Genomic DNA, 27,529 nt, shown 5'->3' with positions numbered 1-27,529 from the left:
ACAGACTAAGCCAGCTCTGCACCAACCAAGAGAACTGAGTTTCCAAAAGCCTTCTGAGGCATCTCTGAAATAAAAAGGGGTTCTCAACCCAACATAATGGATGCCCTGTATGAAATTTACATCTGTTCTTTAACCAGCTAAGTAATTATTGAGAGCCTGCTGAGTGTCAGGCAATATGCAAATGTTCCTGGAATAGAGAAGCAGGCATCTAGACCATAATGGGAGTATATGTGTATATAACCAAATAGAGGAATCTAAAAGAAAAAAAAAAAAGATGTCTAGAATTATAAAATAAGATGTGCAAAGGGAACACAGAATAGGGTTCCTTTAAATTCAGTAAAGGTGGGGCAAATGATGCTTAAGAGAGTGGCACAGCAATTAAGTCTGTGGTCTCTGAAGTCAGACTACCTAGATGTGAATCATGGCTGCACCACCTCAGCTACTAACTAAGGACAAGTTACTTAACCTCTCTAAACTACCATTTACCCTGTCTTAGAGTCTTGGATAGTAAGGGTTTCTAAAGCACAGAAGTGTTGCAATGATTAAAGAAGATAATCCTCATGCAGCACAGTGCATGCACATTCTAACTGCTCTATACACGTTAGCTCTTTCTAGTACCAATACTAGAAAGCTGTTGCTTTGTTTCTTTTTCTTGGTTGGGGGCAGTAATGGGCATTATGTGCCCCCCGTAATGAGTTTCCTCACCACCCTTTGCAGGAAAGCACATCTTTGAAGGTCCTAGCTCTCCCAAATGTCTTTGGGCAAATATATAGATAGTTCACGGTCATTATCAATTAGAATGCAAGAGCTAAATCAAGAGGGTATCAACAGTATGTCCCACTTATCATCATGAATGTGTTTTTAAATCAGAATAATAATTAGTGTAAATATCATCTACTAGATAATGTGAAGTCTTTTATTAAAAAGACTATTTCTGGAGCAACCTTGTAGTTATTAGATGAGGTGCTGCTCAATTAATCATCAAATAAAGCCAATTATATCTTTAAAAAAAGACTGTTTCTTGGAACTTTACTTGTGAAGGACCTTCTAATACTTGGTGATCAAAGAATTATTCTCAGGATCTCCATCAATCAAACAAAATTAGGCTTAGGATTAAGACAGAAATGAAAATTCATCTTGGTAAGCATTTTGATCATCCAAGCTAACAGCTTTCAAATAACATTTTTAGTTGGTTCAGGGAATTAAAAAAATCCCATGTCTTCTTATGTAATTTATGCTTGATGTGAGAATGTCATATTTTCATGTAAAATATCTCAGTTGCCCAATTCATAATGATTTTAATGTTGTTTCACTGTCTAACTCAATCAACATAATTGATTAAATCAATCTTAAATATGATTATAAAACATTGTAAGAACTCACTACCAACATATATAAGATAATAATATATTTCATAAGCAGTGTAAAATAATTGTTCTGGTAATTAAGGAAGCTCATTTAGTTCTAGTGCTAGTTTATTCAAACATATAATTATACTCTATAACTAACAAGTACTCCTTTAATCAAATATATCATTATTAAAATATTCCTGAGGGATATAATTGGCATATTATAAATATATTTCTATCATGACTACTTAAAACCTCAATAAGTGCACCTTTTTAAAAAGGCCTGTTTAATTAGCAAACAGTAACTCTCTCCTTGAAAGGAAATTAAATCCTTAAGAGAAACAACTAATTTGAAGCATAATCTTATGTTACCTAATATATAATTACTAAACCACCAAGTAAAAATAATAAAGAAAACCCTAGAGAGCTGATTTACAAAAAATACAATGATCACATGCCTCTAAGCATTAATTCTCAACCCTGATTGCACAAGAGGACCATCTGGGGAGCTTTCATACAACCATTACCCCAGGCCCCATCCACAGAAATTCTGATTCAACTGGTTGGGAGTGGGGCCCAGACATCTGTGTTTTTTGTTATTTTTGAGAGTCCCCAGAACCACTGCACCAGAGACTGATTAAAATTTATTTTTTTACCAGTCCATAAATGTTTATAGCAGCTTTATTCATAATTACTAAATATTTGAAACAACCCAGATGTCCTTCAACTGGTAAATGGATAAACAAACTGTGTATATATACAATGCAACACCACTCAAGCAACCAGCTATTGATTCATGCAACAAACATGGATGAGTCTTAAGTGCATTTAGCAAAATGAAAAAATGCTGAACCGGAAAGGCTACATAGTGGGGCAGTTTGACAGAATTTCTGGGGTGAAGGAACTGCTATGTAATCATAGCGGAGGATATATAATAACTCTATGCATCTGTCAAAACCCATAGAACTATATACCACAAAGAATGGATTTTACTGTGCATAAATTTAAAAAAATCAACCAGGAAGTAAGCGGGAAGATGGAATGCAGACTGTGACGAATCAATCTAAGTGCCTTATAAATGTATCACATAACTAGACTGATGGAGATGGGAAAAGAGCAGTCCTAAGTAATTTTGGAAAATACTGGATACTATAAAGCTAAACACAGCCTATAATAATGGCACTTTCTCGTACTGAATGAAAAAAAACTCATTACCAAAAAAAGGGTTTATATTTTTGTCACTGCTACAACAAATATTTTCATTTGCTCTTTATCGATTGTGTGCCCACTGTATTTAACAATAAACAATGTAAGATGTTCTTAAAATTTGAAAAGTTTTATAAAAATCTTGTACTGCTGTTATTTTAACCACTGTTTATCTTTTTATGTTTTATTTTTTTGGAAGGGTGCTGGGCAGTATGGGAATGAAAGGCTCCCAGAAAGTGTGAGAGTGGACAGAGACTGTTTCACGGGTCCAGAACAATAGACGGTGAAAAAGCTAAGGGCAAAGTGAGCTGAAAATACAGCCTTGCCTGGGATTGTCCCAGCGGCACACAATCAACTTAATCAGATAGCTGATCCTCTAGCAAAGAGGTACCTTACTCTACTGTGTTAGGTTTTTTCATGGTAATAAAATTTGAATATACAAAAACAACACTGATTCTTTAGTATGTCAAAAATCTCAGAACAAATGCATTCTTAGAAATCTATGTGAGTGTTTTTTAATTTAGTTACAAAATAGGATCTGAGAGGATTAAAAGTTAAAGACTTGGGGGAAAAAATCCTCACAACTCCTCCTGAGTGACTAACAATCCGGTCAAGAATTTCAGGCTCATACAAACATTTGATTGGAACTCTGATATCTGGTTTATTTCTGAACTGAGTCCCCATCTTGTCCACCTAAAACCCTTGCCCATTGCCCCAGACTTGGAGAACTATGGTAAGAATGACTGAGGCCTGCTATGTGAGGTCCGTGGTAACTAAGCTGCAGACTGTGCATCAGTTAATCGATCAGAATGCTACACATCAGAGAAGCCTGTGAAATTTACATTGGCCATAACAACAAATGCTCGCCCTTATGTCTACAGCCGAAGGAAGTAGGGGCAGAACAAATAAAAAGCAGGCCACAAACCTAAGGAGATGGTCTACATAACCCATTTTTTTCTTTCCAATTTATTTTGCTTTGCATGAAAGGAAATTAATCACTTTAGGAGAGGATTTTTGTGCCCAAATTACCACTGCCATCAAGAACAATCATAAATTTTCCATATTTTAACCTGAATAATTCTAATAAGGCCTAAATATAATCATCTTCACTCTCTTCCTTTAATAGCTTACCATTTTCCTTGACGACTTTCCCCTCTTTTCTGTCCTTTCCAGACACCAGTCATACTCCCCAGGCCTCAAGGTCTTGGCACAAGCTGTTTTTCCTGCTTGTAGGCTCTTAAATCCCACCATCACCTGTAGGTTCTTAACTCTCTACTGCTTCTGGGAAACCTGACCTCCCAACTAGGCTGATTCTCCTCATTACAGGCTCTCTGTGCCAGGTGTCTCTCCTTCTAACCCCTTGTCCAAATATTCCTCTTGCATTTTCTAGAACATGCCAGGCAGGCTTCTGAACTGGCTCCCAGCTTAGAATACTTCCCCTCTAGGATTAACTTGCCAACCTCTTTCAAATCTGTTTAAATGTCCCCTTCTCAATGACGTCTACCTTTACCTGACCATCCAATTTTAAACTGCATCTGAATCTCACACACACACACACACACACACACACACACACACACACACACACACACACTATCCTGACTCCTCTACTCTGGACTCTTAATAATTCTGAGCCCCCTAGGATGTGACCTTCATGGTGCAAGATTTTGCTGCTGTTTCGGTCACTGAACAGTGGATCCCAGAAACCTAGTAAAGGCATGTCTCTGGAATGAATGAACTGTGTAAGGACCATGTACGCAAAACATTTGGAAAGGAGAAAGGGAGGGCGCTCAGACTTCAAGACCTGAACAACAACTGTGAATTACAAAGTGACAGCAAAAAAGATTTTGGGGAGAAAACAGCTTTGTGTAAATTTAAGGTAATGAATTAGAAGGCATTGGCAACTAAGCACAAGAGGGAGAAGCAAATCCTACAGCTACATCTACCAATTATGAGCCCCTAATCATTGCCACATCCCTCACACACATGATCACAGTTAATCCCTATGAAAACAAGTGCTGTTTTACAGATGAAAAATCTAAGGTTAGATTAGAAGCTACAGCAGAGCACTGGTTCACCTTATTCACTGTCAAATTGCCAGCAACCAGCAAAATACTGGCAGGTGACAGATGTAGAAAATATTAACTGAATAAATAAAATTATGCTCAGAGAGATTAATATACTTCCTCAAGACTACCCATCTAGCAAATAGCAAAAGACAGGTTCTGAAGCCATATATTTTTATTTAGAAGCTAACGTCTTTCCACTACACTGTATTTCTTCTAACTAAAATTATAAAATTACAAAATGCAGCAGTCCAGCCAACTATACCACAGTGATTCTTCAGGGCATTTCAATATAACAGGGAAATAGAATAATCGATATTCCTGATTACTGTCACCCAAAAGATCAAGCAACAATCATGCTTCATCTGATCTGTTTAAGATGGAGAAGTGCAAAGTACAGTCTAGAAAGAATTCCACCAAGATGGATAAAGCAAAATCAAATCCTTAGTCTTCCTACAAATAGAAAGTCATTTTCACAGAAATATCTTATTACCCAGACAGGACTGTAAACTCCTATAAACCTGTCTGTTTCCACCCAGCTGCTCTCTTGGGCAGTGCCCTTCTGAGCACAGGCCTTTGAAATGCTAATTTGCTGGCTGAACAACTGTTCAACTGCTCTTTAGCCTTAAACATTCTGAGGCTTCACATTGGGTAGCCAGAGCAGCCCCTGGGAGGAAAAGGAGCTCCAGCAACCAGGCTGGCTGGACTTCAGGGGACAGATGAGATCAGGAAGGAGTGGAGCCTCCATCCCTAGCCTCGGGCCATGAGGGGCCACCTGAGGTCCTGGAACCTGGCCTGGTTAGAATGTACATAACTGGGGATGGAAGGACTGAAATGAATAATTCATCATTGCCAATTCACATTCACTGGAAGTTATCTATATAATTGCAGTTAAAGGACTTTAAATATGCCTTTCTGCTTTATATTTTAGTGGGAAATACCTGGTAATGGAATCCATTCTCCAATTTACTTTCCACAAACAGAATCAGCCCAAATGTTTGCTGCTGGTGCTTTGTTAAATTTTCTGCCATCGTTAACCACCAAGAGGGCTGGAAACTGCTGGGACTGACACAGTTTATTCATTTCAATTTCACAAATTTCTCCAGGGACTCCACACAGAGATTGGAAACCTGTGGTCCCAGACCAGATCCATCCCAAAGGTGTTTTTCCTTGGGCTTCAGTATTAGTGTGGCTTAGTCATTTTTAACTCAAGTGAGTATGTGAAAATTAGGGATACTTCCCCCATCTATATCTGTACTTCAAGCCTCTCTAGGAAAATCAGAAAATCCTGGACATGCATTCCCAAATGACAAGAAGAGACTGGGTGGCAGTTGCTTCACACATGAAATCCAGCATAAACTTTCCAAAGAATTGCCCTGCTGCTTCATTAATGAACTTTACCTGACTGGTCACCGTGGGCATTGAATTTGCTACCCCTGCCTGTATTCAAGGCCCAGTTTTGGAATGAGGGCAAGGAGGCAGGATCTGAGATGAGTAAATACACTTTCTCTGGGCACGGAAAGTGAGAACTTTAGACAAACTAAAATTAGAGTTTGTCTATAAATTCTGTCTAAAAGTAAGGTATGGCAACTATGAGAAGTGTTAGGAGAAACACAAAAACCATAATAAAGTGCATTAGATGTATTGGCAGAGGAGGACTGGGATAGTGGGGAAGAGAAATACATAAAGAAGTCTACACTCTTCTGGCTACTTCTCCTGTCTACCTGTTCCCTCTACGACTCATTCAGTACTTACCAAGTTCAACCCATCACAAAATCCAGCAAGGTTTTAATTCTCTTAAATACGTTTGTAACTGGCCCCTCTTTATCGTATAGCTGGTGACACTTACCCTACTCGATTTTACAGCAACTCACCCTCAAGTTCATCCTCTGCACAACTGTCAGCAATCTATCAAAAATGTACATTGGACCACATCACTTTCCAGTTTAAACGTTTTCATTGCTTCCTTTATTAGGTGTCAATGCCAGGCTGTGCTTGAAAATTAACTAAGGAACAGTTTTTAAAAAACACCTATGCTAGGTCTTCACCTTAATATAGTTTGATTTAATTGGTCAGTGTGAGACATGACAGCTCTACTTTATCCCCAAGGGATTCCAAAGGATCATCAGGTTGAGAATCACTGACCAGGCAAGCTCCAGGCTCCTTAGCTTTGCCTTAATGCCCTCCAGTATTTCTGTCTAAAGCATACCTGCTTTCATGTTCCCCACAAATTCCAACAACCTGCTACTAGCAACACCCTGTGCACATGTCTACTACTGCACACACTTCCTTGTGTTGTCATTATCTATTTGTTGCCTCTCCCACTATGCTGAGAGCAGTGACTTAGCTCAGGTTTCTTGTTACCTACAAGTACCCGGGACACAGTGGGTACTAAATAAGAGTGGACAAAGACCACAGAAGAGATGGAGCTAGAAGAGGAGATAAGATTCAGAATGGCAAAGCTGTGCAGTCAGAATGGGAGAGGAGGATACCAGCAAAGCTGGAAAACTAGAAAGCACTTCTTCAGCTAAACAGAATGTTGGTGACTATAAGTAATTCGAGAAAGCTTCTTTTAGGCCACAAAGAGGTGCCTAGCAGCCTGAGTAAATACCCCAAAGGGAAGTGAGCCGATTTATTCCCTGCCCAGTGGTGGCGTCAGACACATTTGTTAAACTGCAAATTCTCTGGAGAAAAGAGATCCCAGAATACAAGCAATTGTTTCATTATTATGATCATAATACCCTTCCTGTTTCCAGCTCTCATTCCAAATCAGAACAATTAAAATGCAAAAAGAATTACGTGTTCTGCAATTGCTAAATGATCTTTTTATATCCCTTTGCTGATGTAGTCTTGATTATTTCAGAAACAGTAGTTCTCCACAGTGGTTTCGGCCTCTTCCTTCAAATGATTCACGCAGTGGGGCTCTCACGCTTTCCCTTGAGATTTTACTCCAGAGTCGAATAGACTTAACCATTAGTCATGTTCCTTCATATTCAGTCAAGATTTTTGTTGAATCTAATTAGTCCTCTTTCTTCATACAACTCTAAACAACTTCCAACCTTATGAGAATATGGTTATGCCTTTCATACTTTTTCAGGAACCTGTGCCTTCTAGTAGCTGCCAGAACAAGCCGGCAATAGCTGGTAATTTAAATTTTCCCAGGTGAGTCAGGGATTGCAGTAGCAATCAATCGCAAACCATCCCCTCTCTGTGCCCCGTGAAGGCCTTTCAATTTGCTGACATAGTGGATCATAAGTGTTATTTCTGAGCACTGCTGCTGGGTCACTGGTGCTTTCTTGTTAGAGTCTTATTTTGCTTTTGATTTATGAGCACTGAGATGGTACAGAGGACAGCTATACCAGAAGCAGCCATGATGTGATCAAATTCACCATGACGTTTCTGTTTCTGCTTTTGCTTGCCTTTATGAAACCAATATCAGGCTTCAATACCCATGATTACAAACCTGTTTCTTTATAGACCCTGTTATAACATGCCCATTAAATGGAACACTTCCTAGCACTTTTTTCTCTATATTTAAGATGTTCATAGCTCCAAATGTCAGGCTCAGAGTGCAATGAAAACCATCCCACAGCTAATAAATTATTCATTTGTCAGGAGTTTGCAATTTGGAGTGGCACTAACAGCCCTAACAGCCGAGTACCTGAAGCACCCCCAAAAGACATAAAGCGCAGTAACATGCAAAGCTTCTTCTGCATAAATTCTAAAGGTTAAGTGCTATTAAACATCTCTGTTTATCAAGAGATGTGCTCCTTGAACTTATTTATTCTAATTAATCTGCTCCCAATAAACATTACTAAGAAAGTGAAGTGCTAAAAGAGGCTAACCAAACCCGTCTCCTTCCTTTAACTAATCTCATCAGGTTAAAACAAGGTCTTCTGCTAATAAACATTCTCTACTCCCCACTCTCTGGTGAGAACCTGAGAGTAAGGTCAAAAGCAGGGGTCATCAAGCCTTGACCCTCAGCCCAAAGCCGGCTCACTGGACCGGTTTGTAAATTAAGTTTGATTGGAACACCGCCATCCCACATACTTATGTAATGTCTGTGACTGTCTTCTTGTTCTAATGGCAGATTTCACAGTGGTTACATACACTGCATGGCTCACAAACTCAAAAATGTTTACTGTATAGTCCTTGGCAAAATCACTTGCCAACCTCTGGTCAAAAGGTAAGCAAAATGTGGAAAGATTTCAGAAATTTAGCACACAATAGGGCTTTAACTGCTGTGTATCAATGTGTTCATCTACTCAAAAAAGGACTGCCTTTAAATGCTTGTTACTGAGAATGTCATCTGTGGTACAGGGCCAAAGAAGATAGACTAAAGCAACGACAGGTCCAAGGTTGCTCCTCAAGTCGGTAGATGCTTCATTCTGATGACAGTGAAGACCATGTGTTCCAGTTATTTATTGCTGTTTTTATTTATTTATTCCAAACCACCTCAAAACTTGCTTTAGGCAAGTATTTCTTTGCACACGATTCTGTCACTTGGGCTTCAGCTGGGCAGTTCTTCTCCTTGTCTCACTTGAGGTCACTTCCATGGCTTGTGGTCATCAGGAGGAGGTGGGACTCTGGATGGAAAGCCGAGATGGCTTTGCTCACATATCTGGCTCTTCACCTGGATGGCTACAATATGTGTGGGCTGTCTGGGCATCTCTTTCTCTCCCTCCAGCAAGATAGCTGGGCGTCTTCCTGTGATAACACCAGGTGGCAGAGAGTAAACATAGAAGCTTCCAGATTTCTAAGGGTTAGGCCCAGGCTAAGTGTAGCTTCACTTCTACAGTGATCTGCAGGTCAAAGCACCTCAAGGAACTAACCCACATTCAAGGCAAGGGGAATCTGACACCACCTTGAGAGGAGCTTTAAAACACTTTGGCCATGATTTCCAATTGACTAGAACATGACTAGGAGGATGGTCACATCATGCTTCTGGTGATAAAATCTTGAAGGCAGGCCCTCCTGCTGACAATTTCAAATCAAATTGCCAGATAAGAGCGACAAGGAAGCTTAATGAATAATGAAAGTCATTTTATAATAAACACTAGTTTCACAAATTGCAAAGTTTTCCAAATTGATAGTATTTTCTTCTTTCCTAACTGAAACAAGACAGAAGCCTTTCTGTAAGTCACCCTATGTTTCTCTAATTCTAACACAGTGTATAAACTGTGAACATGGTCTAATCTCTCCTCAATGACTCTGAATCCTCACTCTATTAGTGAAGTTGCTGCACAACTACAATGGATAAGGGATTCCGGGGTCTGCGAGGTAGTGGCATCCCTTAGGCATTTTGAGTACTTGTGCCTACTTTTTTTTATAACTGCTCTGCCTCTTTCCTGTGCAAGGAGTCAAAAGAGCCGAGTTGTAGAACCTTCTCTACCCCCTGCTTACCTTTTTGCTCCAGGCAGGTCGTCTGCTATGACCCTTGGTTTCTTTTATCTGAAAGGTAAGGATGATAAAAGGTATCCTGCCTACTCCTAGAGTATTTAGGAACAAATCAGATTAAAGATATAAATTGTTGAAAAATTATACAAAAGGGAGGTATGATCACGATCATTACTATGAGATAAAATTGGATTTTCTTGCTAAAATAAAATAAAAATAATATATTAACAAAATTAATTTAATAACCTATAAAATACATAGTTAATATAATAATGATAATGGCTAATATTTATTTAGTGTTTACTACGTGTGAGGCATAGATTTGAGTTAAGATTGAATCTTCACAGCAACCACAGTTACCATGCACTACTCCAAAACAACAAAACTGGGACATGAAGTTGGGCAATCTGTTTCCGGTCATAGAGGTATTAAACAAAACCATGATTTTTCTTTCTCAGTTTGCATAGCTCATTTCAAGAGCTTGTGAAAGGCCTATCATATTTCAGACAAAATTGCCCCCTTTTGTTAAAAAGGTAGCATCTCCCTCTTCTAATCTCTGGACCAACATGCTGTACCAGAGCTTACGCATTATTACGACTCTTAACCAGAGGTAATTCTGTCCTCCAGGGGACATTCAGCAATATCTAAAGATACCTTGGTCAGCATAACTGGGGGCCAGAGTGTTACTGGGTAGAAGCCAAGGATGACGCTCCACATCCTGTAATACACAGGGCAGTCCCCCCGCCACACACATGAAGAATGATAGAGCCCAAAATGTCAGTAGTGTCAAGCTTGAGAAACCCTGGGCTACACTGACAGCATAAACACAGTGGTGAGAGATTTCACTTAACATTCAGCACATAAGTTATAATACAAATCCATGAAATGGATGCTTTTTTTCTTGTTTGATGCTGCCTAAAAAAGGTATATATTGCTTCATTCCTTGAACTGAAAATCATGAAAATAGTGAAAGTGCTAGATAATTGATTCCTGCATACATAAAGCATTATGGCTTATATGATGGAATGAAAATGAAACTTCGTTGACCACCTACTATGCATCAGAAGCTCACAGCACTTTGCATATAGGATTTCATTTAAATCTCACAGGAATCTGTGAGACCTTTGAGCAGAAGAATTGAGAAAACTGTTTCAGGTAAGCAAAGGGACCAAAATTTAAGCCAAATATGGTTGCTAATCCCATGCACTATTTTAGAGAAAACACATTTAAGTTATGGTTTAATAATCCTTTATTTATTTATTACCCTACATATCCCCTGGTCTTAAAACTAAGTCCAAATATGTTAAATCATATAAGCAATAGTGTTTTTTTCACCACATCAAAGAGGTTTACCAGGAAAGAGTTTATTAAAATTCACCTATCGAGAGAATATACTTTCCATACAGCAATCAAGAATCCTATTACTATAACCTTGACTAAATGGAAGCACATAGGAGAAAAGCCCTATTCAAGTTCCCTTCCCTGCAAGTCTATGTCGGCCACTGCCTCCAATCACAGCCCTGCTGTCCATATGAACCCTCCTTAGTCCTCTCCAACTATGGCTGTGGATGACGTGTTGATTTAATTATCTGTTTCCAACGTAAAAGTACCTGCTTTAAAAGGAAAACAAAACTGGCCCGAGCTAATGAGCTAAACGTAGATACATTTGCTTTTGTTAACCAAAGGCTTTTGTGTTCAAAGTCTATACTGGAAGGCACGAAGGAAATTTCAGTCCAGCAGTTTAGAAAATGAATTTATATCCTGATCAGAAGATTGCACCAACCCTTCAATGTACTACTTGTGAAAGAAAAACTTACTTTGTTCCAGTGATAGTGGTGCCCAACTCAAGCTTCACAGGTCAATATCCCAAGAATATGTCAGTTTCCTTACACACTCACCGAGCAATCCAGTTCCTGCCAAGGCCTATGGGACCACCTGCCCCAGCCCCTTCCTCCTTCTCCTAAGTATGTCTTCTCACACGCTGTGCTTCAGTCTCCTGGATTTTATTTTGTTCTCTGAACACACTAGGCTTCTTCTTTCCTTAAGGCTTTTGTGAATCACTGTTCCCCCTTCCTGAATACTCTGAACTTCACTTTTTCATGGCTGATCCCTTCCCATCACTCAGCTTATGTGTCATGTCTCACTAAGCAACCCCTTCCTTGATATAAAATGAAGGACTATGCTGTCCCCTCCCCTAATATGCCCTCTTACTCTCACAGCACATCACGCTGTTTCATTACCTCCGAAGGGTAACTATCGAAGTCACATTGTTCGTTTACCTTTCATCCATAACCTTGCCTTGCTACACATCTCCTCCCTCCCTGCCCAGCCCTGCTCCAACCAGAAACTAAATTCTGTGATAATAAGAATCAGTATCCAGCTTGTTTGGGGCACACAAGTAAGCATTTACTGAGTGAAATATTACTTTAAAATTAAATGTTGTGATTTAAATTTACTTTTAAAGGATTCATACAGATATTAGAGGGGGTTTCTCCCTATCAACCTGAAATCACTATTGATTAAAGCTTTGAATGCCTTCCCCACTCTTTTTTAAACACCTTTAATAACAGGTGTTTGCAGTTTGTTAACTGTTTTGAAAAAAGCAAGTTGAAAACTTTTATTACAAATTAAAAATTAAGTCCTTAAAAATCTCAGCTTGACCAAATATAAAACAATTTAAAAATCTTTAAAAGTGTACTGAGAAAATCCAGGCTCTTTTTTTCCCCCCACATTTGTCATTACCAAAAAGAGCTTCTAGGGAAAAAAAAAAAAAAATTAAAATCCTAGGCTATATAAGGAATGTAGATAGTTCTAACGATCTGGTCAACAGGCAAAAAGCAATACTTAAAGTCTGCCCCTTTTAGTGATAAACAATAGAAATTTTGTTTTCTCACTCCTTTATAAGGTTCTTGGACATTTATTTAGCAGTAACAAAAACTAAGAAAGAAAAACAATTGAAATGTATTTAGTTTAATCAATTTGTTACACTTTCTGTGCTTACAGCTCAAAAGTAATATACTGTGATTTTTTATGTAAACTGAAGTTTTTTGAAGACGTAAGTACTTAGTATATTTTAATGTCACATTTAATAACTGTAGTATAAAAGACGTCACAACACTATGTTGTGATTATGCAAAATCCATCACAAATTGGAGTGAATTTAAAACTTTTGTCAGAGGACAAAACTAAATTAAAATACCTTTTGTAGTAGGATTTTGAACTTCATTCACAATTTTAAACTAATTCTGATTCCAGAGTATTTTTTTTACAAATATTAACATAAAGGTAAGATTAAAATAAAATAACCTGAAGTCAACAACCAAAAAGAGACATTATGAAATGTGCAGTGATATATTTTTTGGGGGAAAAAAAATGACCTGCTAAAAATAAAGGATTACTTGTCCCTTATTAACTTGGTTTTTTCTTTTACTCAGAATTATAATAGTCTGTTGGTAGCTCAAGTTTTACAAGAATGCATCACCATAAAAATCAACTAAAATTATTTGTTAAGTTTCAAGGTAGTCTGGCCTGCCTTACCCTCATCACCTGGTACCCTCTTTTCCTTAACTTCCAACTAGCTTCTTATAAGATCTCAAGGCCACTCTCCACTGGCCTGGCTCCAAAGCATTTCTCCATCCTGCAGCAAGGATGTGTTTTTGTTTTTGTTTTTTTAATACAATAGCTTCTCTCACCCCCCTAGCCATCCTTACAATAAAAACCAAAACCTTGGACAAATTCTATGATGCTTTGCAATAGATGGTCCTGATTACTGGTCTAGCCTTATCTGAATTCTGGGATCCAATCACATCAATTCTTTCAGTCCCCAGAATACACTAGGTTAGCCTCTCTTGGGGTATAAGAGCAAGTTCTTTCTTGAACCTTAACAGCTCTTTCAGGTGTAATTTAGTTAACTTCTATTCATCCATCAGATGTTAGCTCAAAAAATCTGAGAGAGCTATGCATGTGATCAAATTTAACAGAACTATATATATATATCTTTTTTTTTTAGTTGATGTAAAAGCTAGTGAAATCTGTAGTTTAGTTAATAGTGTGGTGCCAATGTTGATTTCCTGACTTTGATAATGTATTGTCATTAGGTAATATACTATTACTGGGGGAAACTGGGTGAAGGGTACATGGGCAATTTCTCTACAATTTTTAACTTACATTTAAGTCTAAAGTTATTTAAAAATAAAAAAAACCCTCACCTTCAGGAAAGCTCTTTATTTTTCTTCCGAATAGATGAGGGACTAACCTCCCTATTTTCTTCCCTTATAAGGTTTATCACAGTTAGAAAACATGAAAAGTTTGAGATTAATGTTAAATATTTGTCCATTTCACTAGAGTTTAAACCTTTTAGGGGAACGGGTCATATCTCTTTATCTCACCATTGTATACTCAGTAGTTACCCCAATGCTTGACACAGGAAATGTGTCCAGTAAAGATTTATTAAAGGGACTATTAAATATGTGAATGAGCCAATCAGTCAATGCCCTTAGGAGACATAAATGAATATATAAAGATATATATTTACATTTTTAAAAGTTACTGCTCAAATCATAAAGTTAATAGGATAATCAGTGTCAACGAGATCTAAACATGGATGCTTCTAATTTGGAAATGATGTAAGCTGATGAGAACTGAGAAAAAAAAAAAAACAGTAACTAACATCTAGTGAACATTTAATCCTATTATTTCAAATGCTTTGCAAGCAGTTCTCTATTTAATTCTTTTCATAACCATATCAAGTGTGTGCCATTTTTCATCTTCATTTTACAGATGTGAGGCACACAGAGATTTGTAACTTGCACATGGTCAGAACACCTATACAGCAGAGGCAGGGTTTGAGCACTAACACTAGTACTCCAGCTTCAGAGTCCATATTCTTAAGCCCTACTTCCTGCCTGGAGATAAAATCTGAGAATATGGTTTGGACGAGTTCTGAAAAATGAGCTTTGAATTCTGAAGGAAGGTTACAAGCTGGTGTGGGACCACACTTCTTTAAATCTGTATACTCCCATCATTATGTACAAAGCTTTTCATGTATCAGGGGCATGTGGACACACACACACACACGTTTGGTGAATATAAAAATGAAGCTAAAGCAAACTGAGGAAAAGACAAAAGACAAAATTATAGGTAGGAGAAATGGCTTCCACCCAACCACCAGTACTTTTCTCTTTGATTCTTTACTTCAAGATGGACGCTGGCTGGGTTCTCTGAATGAACTGAAGCTGACAAGATGGGCAGAAGAGTGGGGGCTCCCAAACAAGTCAAGGTTATCTGAAATAAGGTAAAGAGCAGCTATGTGAGGAAAACTAAAGAAACTAAGAATGTGATGGGAAGGAAATGAGGAAATCATAGCACAATATAATCAAATCTCACCAGGCTATTAGCAATAACAAGAAGTAATTCACAAATGCTTCAGATACTGTTCCACCCTTTGAGCTGGGGGCCTCATCACAAATAGAGATCAGAAATAACAATGTGTCATACTGTGGATTTAAAAAAAAAAGCAAGTCCCTCTACAGGCAATAAAATGCTTTGAAGTGTTCACATTTGTTGATTTTGTGACATATTCTTAACCTTACTAGGTAGGTACAGCTCTGCTGGGAGCAATTAATTCGGAAAGCTACGGAAAACTCTGCAATGGGACTAAAGGATCAGTAAAATAGCTGGAATGTTTTCCTTGCCACAGACAGCTGGATGCTGCTAATTTTGCTACTTTACAGTGAGGGGAGGAATGAGTTGGGAGCAGCGAGGTTTTTATTTTGCCACACCTCTGTAAATTCAGAGAAAAGGAAAACAAGGAAGGCACCGAGATGCATGGAAAATGAACTGGCTTTCTTCCTGCTCTCCTTAATAAGCACATCTACTCTAAACGGCCTGAAGGAACCAGCACATTTTTCATCCAGGTGACATATATCAAAGGGGGTCTAACCTGAGAGCTGGGTTAAGCAGCAGTTTTCCTTTTCTTTTTAAAATAGCTTTATTGGAATACGATTCACGTGATACACAGATCACCCATTTAAAACATTCAATGGCATTAATATATTTATACTACATCAGTACCATCACCCCACTCTAATCTTAGAACATTTTCATCATTCGGAGCAATTTACCTTTTAAAAGATGATTAAATGCTCTGTGATATAAATACACACATACAAACATACATATATATACACTCAAACATTCATAATCTAAAATGAAAACAAAAGGACATTTTTAATGAGCTAAGGATGTTCTTAGTCTGCTGGAAAACCTGGTTTATCAACTACCTAAAATGCTGATAATCTGTAGATCAAATTAAATAATTTTAGCACAGTACCTAAAACAAGTGCTCAATAAAAATCTTAGCTGAGTGTTTTTGAATCATGATATAACATAACATTTATTAAACATCTACAGTGTGTTATCTGCTGAGCTAGGTTTTACATTAATTCATTCAATCCTCATAAAACCCATGAGTACTGTACTGTACCATCATCATCATCACTCATCATCCACATTTTTAAGACAGGAAAACAGGCAACGAGCATGATGCGTCATGCTCCTGATGACAAAATGACAGCTAGAATTTAAAACCAGACCCTGGTTTCAGAGCTTACTTTCTTAACCAACACCCCAGCTGCCCATCAGAAAATAAGTAAGGAAAATACAATTATCTTATAGCATAGATATCAGTCTATTCTCTAATGCCAAAGAAATAAAGAATTTCTATTGCATACAGGGATGTAATACCAAAGAGTGGATAAAAGAAACCTAATTGCTTTCATCTAGGATGGAAAGACGGTGAGTAGAGAGAGACTACAGGGAGGTCCCTGAACAGTAAGGAAGGAAAATTAGGGCGTGTTCACCGTCTGAGACAGAAAAACGGCAAAGAGCAACAGGAAAAGGATGAGCTAAACCATTCTAGGAATTAAACTATGAAGAGCTATGTTTCTAATAAAAATCCAGTAAACACTCAGGTCCAATTACAGTGGCCAGGAAGTACAAACTCAGGTCTAGAATATAAGCAATTTCATTAGAGTGAAACCAGCTTGAGGAAAGAAGGTGCTAATAGCAGGTTCTTGCTCTGCATCAAGTTGTTTTTTCTTCTAATGACTGGTAAATTGTAAATTAAAGCTACACAAAGTTCCAGAAACTATTATGAAAACTCAGCCAAAAGAAGAATATTCACCAAGATTACACTAACATAATACAACCTAAATTCATCGATAATTTATACGCACCTTATCCCTGAATTGACCTGAATCAAACCACTACAGAAAACCGGTCAGCTTGGCAAGAGGAAGGGCTACCACTAGTGCTCACATTTGACTCTTTCCTGAGACCACAGCTCTACCATGTGTACGTGCACTAAAGAAACAACAAGCCAAATCATTTTGAGTATTCCAGACACAGGAATTGAAAAGAAAAAGGATCCAAGCACACACACATCGAGCCTTTTAAAATAATAGTGGGGATCTATAGAACACTTTAAAATTGGCAATGGCAAAGACTACAATTTTCTGATAAAGGGATATTATCACAATTTTTCAACCTGGGTTTTAACCAAGGCTCACAGGAACTCTCTTACTTAATGCAAAGTCACAGCAGCACTTTGCTACCATGTTCCACACAGCAGATTATAATCCTGACTCCCAGCTCTTTGGAGTTAATCATTTCAGTAGCGAGATGAACACATTAACAGGGTACCAGAGAGTGGCTTCTTTCTACTCCCTACCTGCATGTAATTCTCTTCTTCAAAAGAGAACGTATTTAAAACAAAAACAAACAAACAAACAAACAAACAAAAAAAACCCCAAAAAACCGACTCCATAGTTCTCAAATGGCTCTCACAAGCTACTATTAAATTTTGAAATATAACTCCTGATCTCTTGTATGAATACAAAATACAGTTAGGGGAAAGAAAATAACAAATATGGTTAGATGTGCTAATCAAAGTACAGGGAAACAAACCAGTGACACGGGTAATAGAAGCCTAAGAAATACCATCATTACATGATTGTGAAGAAATCAAATTTTCTTCAGAGCTACTTATATCTTGTTTTTTTTTTTTTTTCTTTCCAGTGTTTCAAGAGAAGGTCATGGCACAATTCAATGGATTATAATCTAGATCCAATTTTATCAATTGTTGTTTAAACATTGTTAGTGGCTAAAATTATAAATCCAAGTCTGCCATGTGCTTTCATATACCACGAATACCCTCCAAGATTACTAAGGGATGTTCTTTCTTCTTTTAAAATGTACCTAAAAAAATATGGCTTGTTTCTCCTCTTCCGCCAGGAATGCTCAGGTTGCATATGCTGTTCCACAATGCCAAATGAATCCTACAGGGAAAATACCCTACATCAAGGTTGAGTATACAAGGGCAAAGCTAAACAAAATGAACGTGGCAAACAAGAAGCCTGTCCCTCCTTTTAGCTGCATTAGTAAGAGTGAGAGAGAATGGGTTCTTTTTCAGGTTACATCCTGAAGCTGAAAACTGGTATCATGCAAATATACAACACGGTAAATATCTTAACAATTGTTAACTGGGGCCTCTGTTATTTCTTATTTAAGACTTTACTGCATAGGAAGTGTTGAAGGACTACAAGAGGGAGACGAAGAAGGGGAGATGAAAGGAGAAGGCGTAGACGATGATGAGCATCTGCAGATTAGCTTGTTTCTAAAATGTAATTCTAAATTTTACAATACTTGTTCCTGAACTCTTGACATCTGTCAGCCACCTTACACCAGAGAATTAAGCAAAAGCAAAGCCACTCAGTAGAAGAACAGGTTTACTTATCTGGAAGGATGACTTCATGGATCTATGATAATGATATCTACTAAACTTTAAGAAAGTCTCTGAGATCTCCTATTAAACTGGATTCCCTGGGTCTTAATGTGCTTTTGCCAAAAATTCACAAGTGTAAAACAACTTACTTTTTCACTCTAGCCAAAGCAGAAAAAGAAAGCCATATGCCTGATTTCTTCAATAAACTAAATTTAGATTTCAACTTTAAAATACATTTTGACATAAACGGCTTTAAAATAACACAAGCATCTTTCATTTGGGTCTTTTCCCAGTTAATTATTTGCTGGCATTGTACTAGAAATTCCTTGGCTTCACCTTAAACCAACACTCTCAAGTGCTAATTAGGAGACTATATACATTATTAACCAGAGAATGCTGTGCTTAAAACATGCACGTTCCGTATGTATCCTATTATTAACAGTATTCCTTTCACTCCTGGAAAGCTCTCCTTAGAAAATAGAGCCTCTATTTAAACAAAGAAATTGGCTGCTATTAAGGAAATTCTTGTCGAAATACAATTAATGTAAAGGCCAACACGACCCAGGATCCTTGTCTTTGAAACATCCTTAACATGAATCAAATTTAATCTCACTGAAATAGTCAGTGGATGAGAAAGTTAATAACTGCAGATATTACACATTTTAATAATATCCAGCAACTCCCAAAGAGAATGGCCAACTCTCATATGAGCTAAACTACTACCGAGGACAGGACGTATCAGTGAGTACAAGCCAGAGACATGCCTTTTTCCACTACTGTCTCTTTCAAAAGGCCAAAGGACAGATGGGAAAAGAAACACATGCAAACAAGGTAGGCCTAATGATTTCCTAATTACCAAAGAGATACGATCTCCTCGTTAATTGGCGAGCTAATTAATTGACTACAATCTCAGTTTCATAAATTGAGTCTAATAATCACAACTTTGGTGTTTGTACTCCACAGAATTCTCCTCACTCTTCTACACCCTTCATCCAGCCACAAAGTTGTCAGTTCTGCTTGATTTGTTTGAATACGGTACTCCACGACAGCTGTCGGAAACAGTACATTAGAACAGCTGCTATGACAGCTACAAGGGCTTGGGAGTTTAATTGGGCTCAATGTGACATTGTGCATTTTTCTAAACATAGAAATATCCACAAAACTAAAGAAATTTCTAATGGGTCTGAGCAATGTTTACTTATTGGCACCACCAACTGGTTAATCCCAGTTTGAGTTATATCATTGGTCTCATAGTATCTTTGTCACTGGGCTAGTGAGAGTAGCAAAAAAAAGAAAAGAAAAGAAAAGGCAAAACGGTATGAGCAGTTAGATGCACAAGAAAAAGGACATTAAGAAAGAAAGGAAATGGTAAGGAAGTCACATATTTGAAAGGCTGGCTGGTAGCCAAGGAGGATCCCACCAGTGTCTCAGGATTTACTTCCAAAGGAAACATAGTCAGAGACCCTGAGCCGGGTGCCAACTGCAAACAAAACCACTCATTACGGTCACAGCCCCTCAGAGAAAGGGAGAAGGGCTTACTCTCAGCATCCGCGTGGAGGAAGAAGATGAGGAGCAGCAGCAGCAGCCCGGCTACGTGCACCATCCTGCAGCTTGGCACCAGCACACACTGGCAGCTTGGAATCACTGCCTCGGAAGCCGCAGCGAGTCAGGGCGATCTGAAATTTCAGCTGGAACACTTTCAGAGCCTGTAAGGGGAGAGGGAGAGAGAAGAAAGGGAAGAAAACACAAAGACACTTAGATTTCTCACTCTTTTCCTCTCATTCCATCACAACCGCCACGAAAGACACAACCTACCATACATGCACCATAAACTGGAACCATGGCGCCTTTGTATTAGGAAGCAAATAAGTTGGTTTGTAAAATGGGGCAGCCCCTACTTATTTTGTTCCCATGTTCAGGCCATCCTAAAGCCAACAACTCTGAACTTCATTATCCGCTCATGCCACTTTGTGGGCAATGCTCTAGAAGAAGAAACTGTCAGTTCTTAACAAAATGTTGCATGATTACATCAGTGTATGAAAGCACACCAATGCTCTAAGAAACATTTAAGAGAAGCTCCACTTTGTGGGATAAAAGTCTATTATTGACAGAATAATGGAAGTTGCTTTCTTGGCACCAGGTCAAATGACAGTGCTAATTCAACTTCTCCAGCTAAACAGTAGAGGTTAGAAGTTTTTACAGTATTACATGTGGCTTCTTCCCTGAAGACACATCACATTTAAGTCTAGTCTGGCTTCAATAAATCAAAACAATAGCTACCATGAGCCACTTGGATTTAACACGATTTTAATATGCCTTCTGGGCAAGGGGTTAGTTTTCTCAATCTTCTATGTAAAATCAATAAGCCAGAAATTGTTTTTAGAGATCCTACTGCGTGAGAGATATCAGAGTTGCTTCTTAGCACACCTACGTGTCACGAGATACAAAAATGAGTCAGAGTCCATCCTCTATGACTTCCTAGTTAAGTACAGAAAATAAAAGTTACATTGGATGATTAACACAAGTTAATAAGTGACTAGTGCCAGGAAGGAAAGCCAAATAATGACATTAAAGACAGGATCAGCAACAGCATCATGGAAAAGGTGGTGTCTCCAACTGGGCCTTGGAGAACAGGCAGAATTTTATCAATAGGAAGGAAAGGCATTCTGAGAATTCTATGCAGAGGCAGACCAGTGGAAAAGGAACTTTGAAAGAGGGGAGTTGCCTGGTTGGCCTGGAGCAGGGCTTCTCAAATATCTATATGCATTAGAAACACCTGGAAGGCTTATAACTGGGCACCTTCCACCAACCAGTTTGTGGTTCAGTAGGTCTGTGGTACTGTCCAAGAACTTGTATTTCTAACAGGTTTCTGAATGATGTTGGTGCAGCCAGTCCATGCTCCACACTGAGACTACTGGGTTGGTGTAACAGATCCATTCAGAAACCAAAAGAAGAAGAGGCGAAGGAAAATGGTCCAGGCTTAAAGAATAATAGGTCATAGAGAGCCTTGGATGTCAGTCAACCAGGCTTTTTGCAGCAAACCACAGAGGGAGCTATGTCATGTTTCAGAGCAGAACAATATGGAAGTAAGCTTTGAAAAGATTAACTGACAGCTGAATGTGGGATGATTTAGAGAATAGTATTATCAAGAGTCGCAGGTAGGAAGTAACACAGACCTTAAGAGTAATGGTGGTCCTGGTGGGAATGAAAAAGAATGGAAGTGATGACTGACTGGCTCCAAGGAACAATCTGAAGTATGGCTTTTATGGTAATAAATAATCGTTCCTATAGCACCTTCAATAAATCTAGCACAACATCTTATACAGAGTAAGCTCTTAATAGAGAGAGAGCATATTTAATGTTATTGCTTCCTCTATCATTGTGAGAAGAACTTGAGAATGATAATTAAAAATTGTTTGCCAATGATACGGTATACCTTTAAGTTTTGTATGTAGGAATATGTGAAACATGTATAGAATTCTGGACACAAAATACTAAAGATACCCGGAAATAATCTAAAAACTTAAAATAACTTGTACTTTTAAAAAGTATTGTAATGTGGATACTAGAGTGTGTCTTTTTTGAAACTGAGCTTGAGCATGAGAATAACAATTTTTTTAAGATACTATCTTTTTCATTACTATGTATGAATGGTTTGAAAGCAGGAAGATAAAACTAAAAGGAAGAAGGGGATCATTCTAATTATCATTCCACTCAATAGCCGTTTTTTCCCTTTTAAATAGATTTGTGGGTGGCATGAAGAAGCAAATTGGACATAGAAATGCATCTACTTAAAACTAAAAGCTAGCCAGCTGCTCCAAATCAGCTATTGTTATCAATCTCATCTGCAAAACAACTTATCAAGCAGTTCACAGCTATCAAATGTTAAAAATTCTCAAAACTTCATAGAAGAAGTGCTAAAAGCATCAGCTATCTCCCTCTCCCCAGTTCCTGGGCCCCATCCTCATGCCAGCATTTCAAATGATAGCAAAGTCCAGGAGACATCAGTCCTGTCAGACTCAATTTGTGTCTGTGCAAGCGTATCAGAGCCAACTGCTCCAGGAAGGCTCGGTGCAATCACAGAGATGGAGATGTATGAAATGCTCTCCCAGGAACGAGGTGATGTGGCTTTTCGCCTTCTCAACTGAAGAGCCATAAGAAGACTAAATTCTTTCAAAGGAACCTACAAATGTGACCTCTGGACTGGAAACAGTGATGGGATCCAGAAATGAACACAGATACGAACATACCTATTTATACTTAAATGGGCTCTGCCCTTGGCCAAGATATGACAAAAGGAGATCAGAGGTGTGATGATAAGACTGATTCTGACTGTATATTCCAGCCAGTCTCCACTCTGTATCTTGTTTATTACATAGAAACACTGCCAAAAGGAAAATGCTGGCTTGTATATCAGTAAGGTGGAATTTAAATTTTGGAACAAGAATGGGAAATAGATTTTTAAGGAAACATTTTCAGGGAAAATAATGAGGATGAATGAATGTTACAAGTAATTTCCATGAGCCTAAAGAAAGGGTTGACAAGCACTCTGCAGTGAAAAGGTTAAGAAAAGGGGTTTGGAGATACTCAAAATACCATGGTTTAGCTTACATCACAAATTACTCTGCATTTGTCCACTAGCCCTCAGCAGAAGCTAACCTTGTGATTTTTATACACTTTGCCCTTTGTGCCTTCTATTAAGAGGGATGGGCAGATTTGAACCATCTAGATGAGTTCAGAATAAAATTAAAAATATTTAAAAGTCTCTGGTTTCTTATTGCTCACAGCACAAAGATCTTAAGAACAATAATTCTGTTTCCTTCCAATTGGCTGAATATCTACCTTTGTATTTATGTCCATGTGTGGTTAGAGAAGCTAACAGTTCAGAGCACCAGTGTACACAATCTAATTTGAAACGAAACAACAAAAAGTACCCTTGCCTAAGTGACTTAATAAACACTGCTTCAAGTGAGCTCATTAGCTGACACCTACTCAATCTTCAATTTAACACTGGAACCCTTTTCTGTAATATGTCTATTCATATTCAGGCTAATATGAACACTGAAGGATTTCTTTTTTCAGTTTTCTGTATTGTTGGTGTTTCTGTAGATGATGTTAACCTAAGAGAAGAAAAAGCAAAATGAAGCTCTTCTTTTTAAAAAAAAAATATCCTACATGTCCCTAGAGAAATGAGGGATTGTAGGTTTGATGCAGGAAATGTGCAAAATGAGAGTGGAACATCCTGCCGTACTAGGAAGCAAAGAGGTTTTCAGGAACAACCAACAGCTTAGATCCAAAAAGAGGAGTGAAGTTTATGAGGCTCACATCAGCCAAATGTAGGAAAATCTGAGCAACAAAAAGAATACTAACTGTAATTAACTGGAATACATAATATTAAAGTTCATTGGTTTATAATCTTAAAAATTATTTTAGAAATTACATTGGTCAATCTAGGAAAAAGGTAAAGCATCAAATCATTATTCTGAAAAGAGGGAAAGAAAGGGAAAGAACTAAGTTTAAAAACAAAATCTCCATAAGAAGATTAAAAAAAAGATTAAAAAAAAAAAACACTCCTTTAACTGAAAACTAGATATTGTTTAGCCCTAAATCTTTTACTCCTTTCTGTCTTAAAATAGTCCTATACTTTCAATTCTGGACATCTTAGAGGCAATGATATTTAAGCTGAGCATGTACCCATTAAGTTGGGGGGATGGTGTGGTAAGGAGGAAATCCCAAAATGTAACTTCTTTTTATCAGCCTCCCAAACCAATCAGGCCTTTGTATCAACTAGAACCGGTTTCCAATCACTTAAAAGAAGAAAAAAAGAAACAAAAAGCATTTGTACAGAAGACATACTACCAGGAAACTACGATGTATGAAGGAGATAAAAGCAGGGCTGCTGTGGCTGATGCCAGGAGTGGGGGGTGGTGCCTGGAGTTCAGAGCAAGCCTGGTGGAGACCTCTGAGGGCACCCTGTGAGTTTCCCGTGCTCTCAGCACACACAGAACAAGGACACAAACAGAAAGAGAAAACAGAAAATAGCTTTCAACATTTCACTTATTCATGAGGATTTTCCAAGAGAAGATAATCTCCTAAATATTTTATCATGGTCTACAACAAGAATCCTCCAGCACTATCCAAAAGAACTTTCTGCAGGATAGAAATATTCTTTATCTGTACTGACTAATAATTGACCATTTCAAACATAGCGAGTGCAACTGGGGAAGGAAACATTTTATTGTATTTAAGTTTAAATAGCCCCATGTGGTTGGCAGCTGCCCCACTGGACAGCACAGACTACAGCTTCATTTTTCAACAGCACTGAACAGCACAGCTATAAACAAGGTCTAGGTTTTCTAGGTTGTAAACTGAAATAAAGAGGTGGGAATCCTGAGTCCCTGCAGTCTTGGCTTCCTAATAATTAGACTCTAAGGAGTCACTGTTATGTGAGGAAACCCACTTAACCTCTGGGGTCACTCACACCCCGTCCCTGTCCCTCACTCCGCCAAAAACACTTGTTTCATTTTTCCAAACTACTTCATAGAATGTGATGGATCAATAAGTGGTCAAGTGTGTAACGGGAAAATGTCCAAATAGAAATATTATAATTAAAAAGGAAAAAACAGGTATTTCATATCATCGGTAGAAGAGTTCTATTTCCCACTACCGAAAAGTCGCCGTTTGGGATATAACAGAAATGGGGACTCTGACAGCAAAGGCATGCCGTGTTCCACAGATGGGAAAGGCAGGCATATTTCTACCCGTCCATGTGAAGTAATATCTATAATGTTTGTAAAATAATTAGTATCAGTGAAGGACATGGAAAACACATTCCTCAATACATGCAGCACCAAAAGCTTCATTACAATTATGGGAACCAGTACTGACAAAAAGAAGGGCAACAGAGGAATACTATTAAATTAAACAGTGAAAAATAACTTCACATCCAATGTATTCTGGATAAAATACTTGAATCTAAAAGAACATAAGGAATTACTTTAATGAAATCAATACAAAACTCCTTAAATTGTACTCTATCACATAACAGCATATCCTATCAGAACTCTATTTTGTGCTAAACATGTTTTCATGGCAATAAATTAGGAAAAAAAGAAAAGCCAAGAGAGAGTTGATGAGATATTACATACAAATACACAGTAATAACTCAATCATCTCATTTTTGGCTTAGGCTATGACTTACTGAAGGTGAAGACAGCAGGTGATTTTACGTACACAATAACTTTTTGGCGAAGCCAACTGGATTATAAGAATAACTGAAAAGTAAAACAATGCCTATTAATATGGATACATTAAAGACTCTTCATATGTTTAGTTCTGATGTACAAAGAGAAAAGCCTGTGGTCTGAGTTTTATATAAGATAATTCACGTTTCAAACTACTGTTGACATCATCTCTGTAAGATATCAAATAACTTTATATTCAAGGCACATAAATATTAGTTACTTTCAGAAGTGGGAAAACAACATTATTAACTTTGATGGTTTCTTTCTCCTTCAGGAAGTACGCCATGAGAAATGAGCAGATAGAGGGAAAAAAAAAAACTTATCTCCCTGCCTACCCATTTTTTTCCCTACAAATAGAACTATAATTCTGATTTGAAAAGTAGGCTAGATTTAGAAAAAAGCATCTAATTTTTTAAAATGATTACTGTATGTGGTAACTTCTATCTAGTTTTATATGATGCTAGTGGAAGCTTGCAATGGAAAAGTTAAAATGCAAATCTATTCAACACGCTATTGGACTCTGCTCTTTGTTCCATTCTTCCCAAAATACATTTTTAAAGTGAGAAACTGATCAATCTCACGAAGTATAGACAGATATGTTACCCAGTCACTTCCTACCCAAACAAAAGAACACAGATTAATTAATGGATGTGAAACGTTCATTTCTAATTCATTATTCCTCATTTACTTTTTTGTTATCTTAAAAATCAAAAGGGTCTCTTTTTTAGTGCATGTAAAGTAATATTTTATTTAAAATACATTTTGCTTGTACAATATACTATGCATAATAAGGTTTTGGTTATTACTATATCCATCTTATTTGTTTTATTTATATAAATTTATAGTAGAAATCTAGCAGTACGTGATAATGATTTAACTTTTTTACTATGAAAAGAAAATTTTAAAATTTATTTTGTGGAAAATTTACCACCCCATAATATTTTTCCCTTAATATTAGTCTAAGAACAAAATACAGGGTCTTTTAATAGTTTTTAAATAATTCACTACTAGAGCTCAACAGAATTTGATTTTGCCTACTCACAGGTGTTATTCTGTCTTCTGAGTGATCAAAACTCTGGATCAGTTGCTCTCAACTGAAAATGAGTTTGTCCCTTCCCTAGGAGACAACCAGCAATGTCTGGAGACATTTTTATTGTCACAGTATAAGGGGAGTGCTAATGGCATCTAAGGAGGAGAGACCTGGGATGTTGTTAAATATCTTACAGTTTACAAGACCACCCTCCACAACAAAGAATTATCTGGACCAAAATGTTAACCACGCCAAGGTTAGGAAACACTGTCCCGGAACAGTTCGTTAATGTTGAAGAAAAATAAAATTAAATTAAAAAATGGGAATTTTCAAGGCCTCTTTCTGTCTACACCCATCAATTTTAGGTGTTTCCAGTGCAATTTTAGCCCATAAACTGAAAACAGATTTCTGGGCATGGAAGTCAAAACACTATTGACGGCTCCCAAATTTCCCTT

General features: G+C 37.7%; 1 protein-coding gene across 6 annotated transcripts in view; it reads right to left on the bottom strand.

The window, feature by feature from the left end:
* Positions 1-27,529, bottom strand: part of PTPRD (protein tyrosine phosphatase receptor type D) — a 1,875,912-nt gene that overhangs the window by 359,335 nt on the left and 1,489,048 nt on the right. For 2 of the 6 annotated variants that reach the window (XM_032477694.1, XM_032477695.1), the window contains exons 1-2: positions 20,740-20,861; positions 20,340-20,427 (exon numbers count right to left, since the gene is read on the bottom strand). In XM_032477694.1, coding sequence (XP_032333585.1) covers positions 20,340-20,427; positions 20,740-20,751 — 100 coding nt within the window. In that variant the 5' untranslated portion in view covers positions 20,752-20,861. Of the gene's footprint in view, positions 1-20,339; positions 20,507-20,739; positions 20,862-27,529 lie in introns of those variants that run through there. The other 4 variants (XM_032477693.1, XM_014552397.2, XM_014552398.2 and 1 more) reach the window with 3 other exon arrangements.

The sequence above is a fragment of the Camelus ferus genome, chromosome 4 (genome assembly GCF_009834535.1).
Source record: "Camelus ferus isolate YT-003-E chromosome 4, BCGSAC_Cfer_1.0, whole genome shotgun sequence".
NCBI classification, from domain to species: domain Eukaryota; kingdom Metazoa; phylum Chordata; class Mammalia; order Artiodactyla; family Camelidae; genus Camelus; species Camelus ferus.
This window is presented reverse-complemented; position numbering and strand designations above follow the sequence as displayed.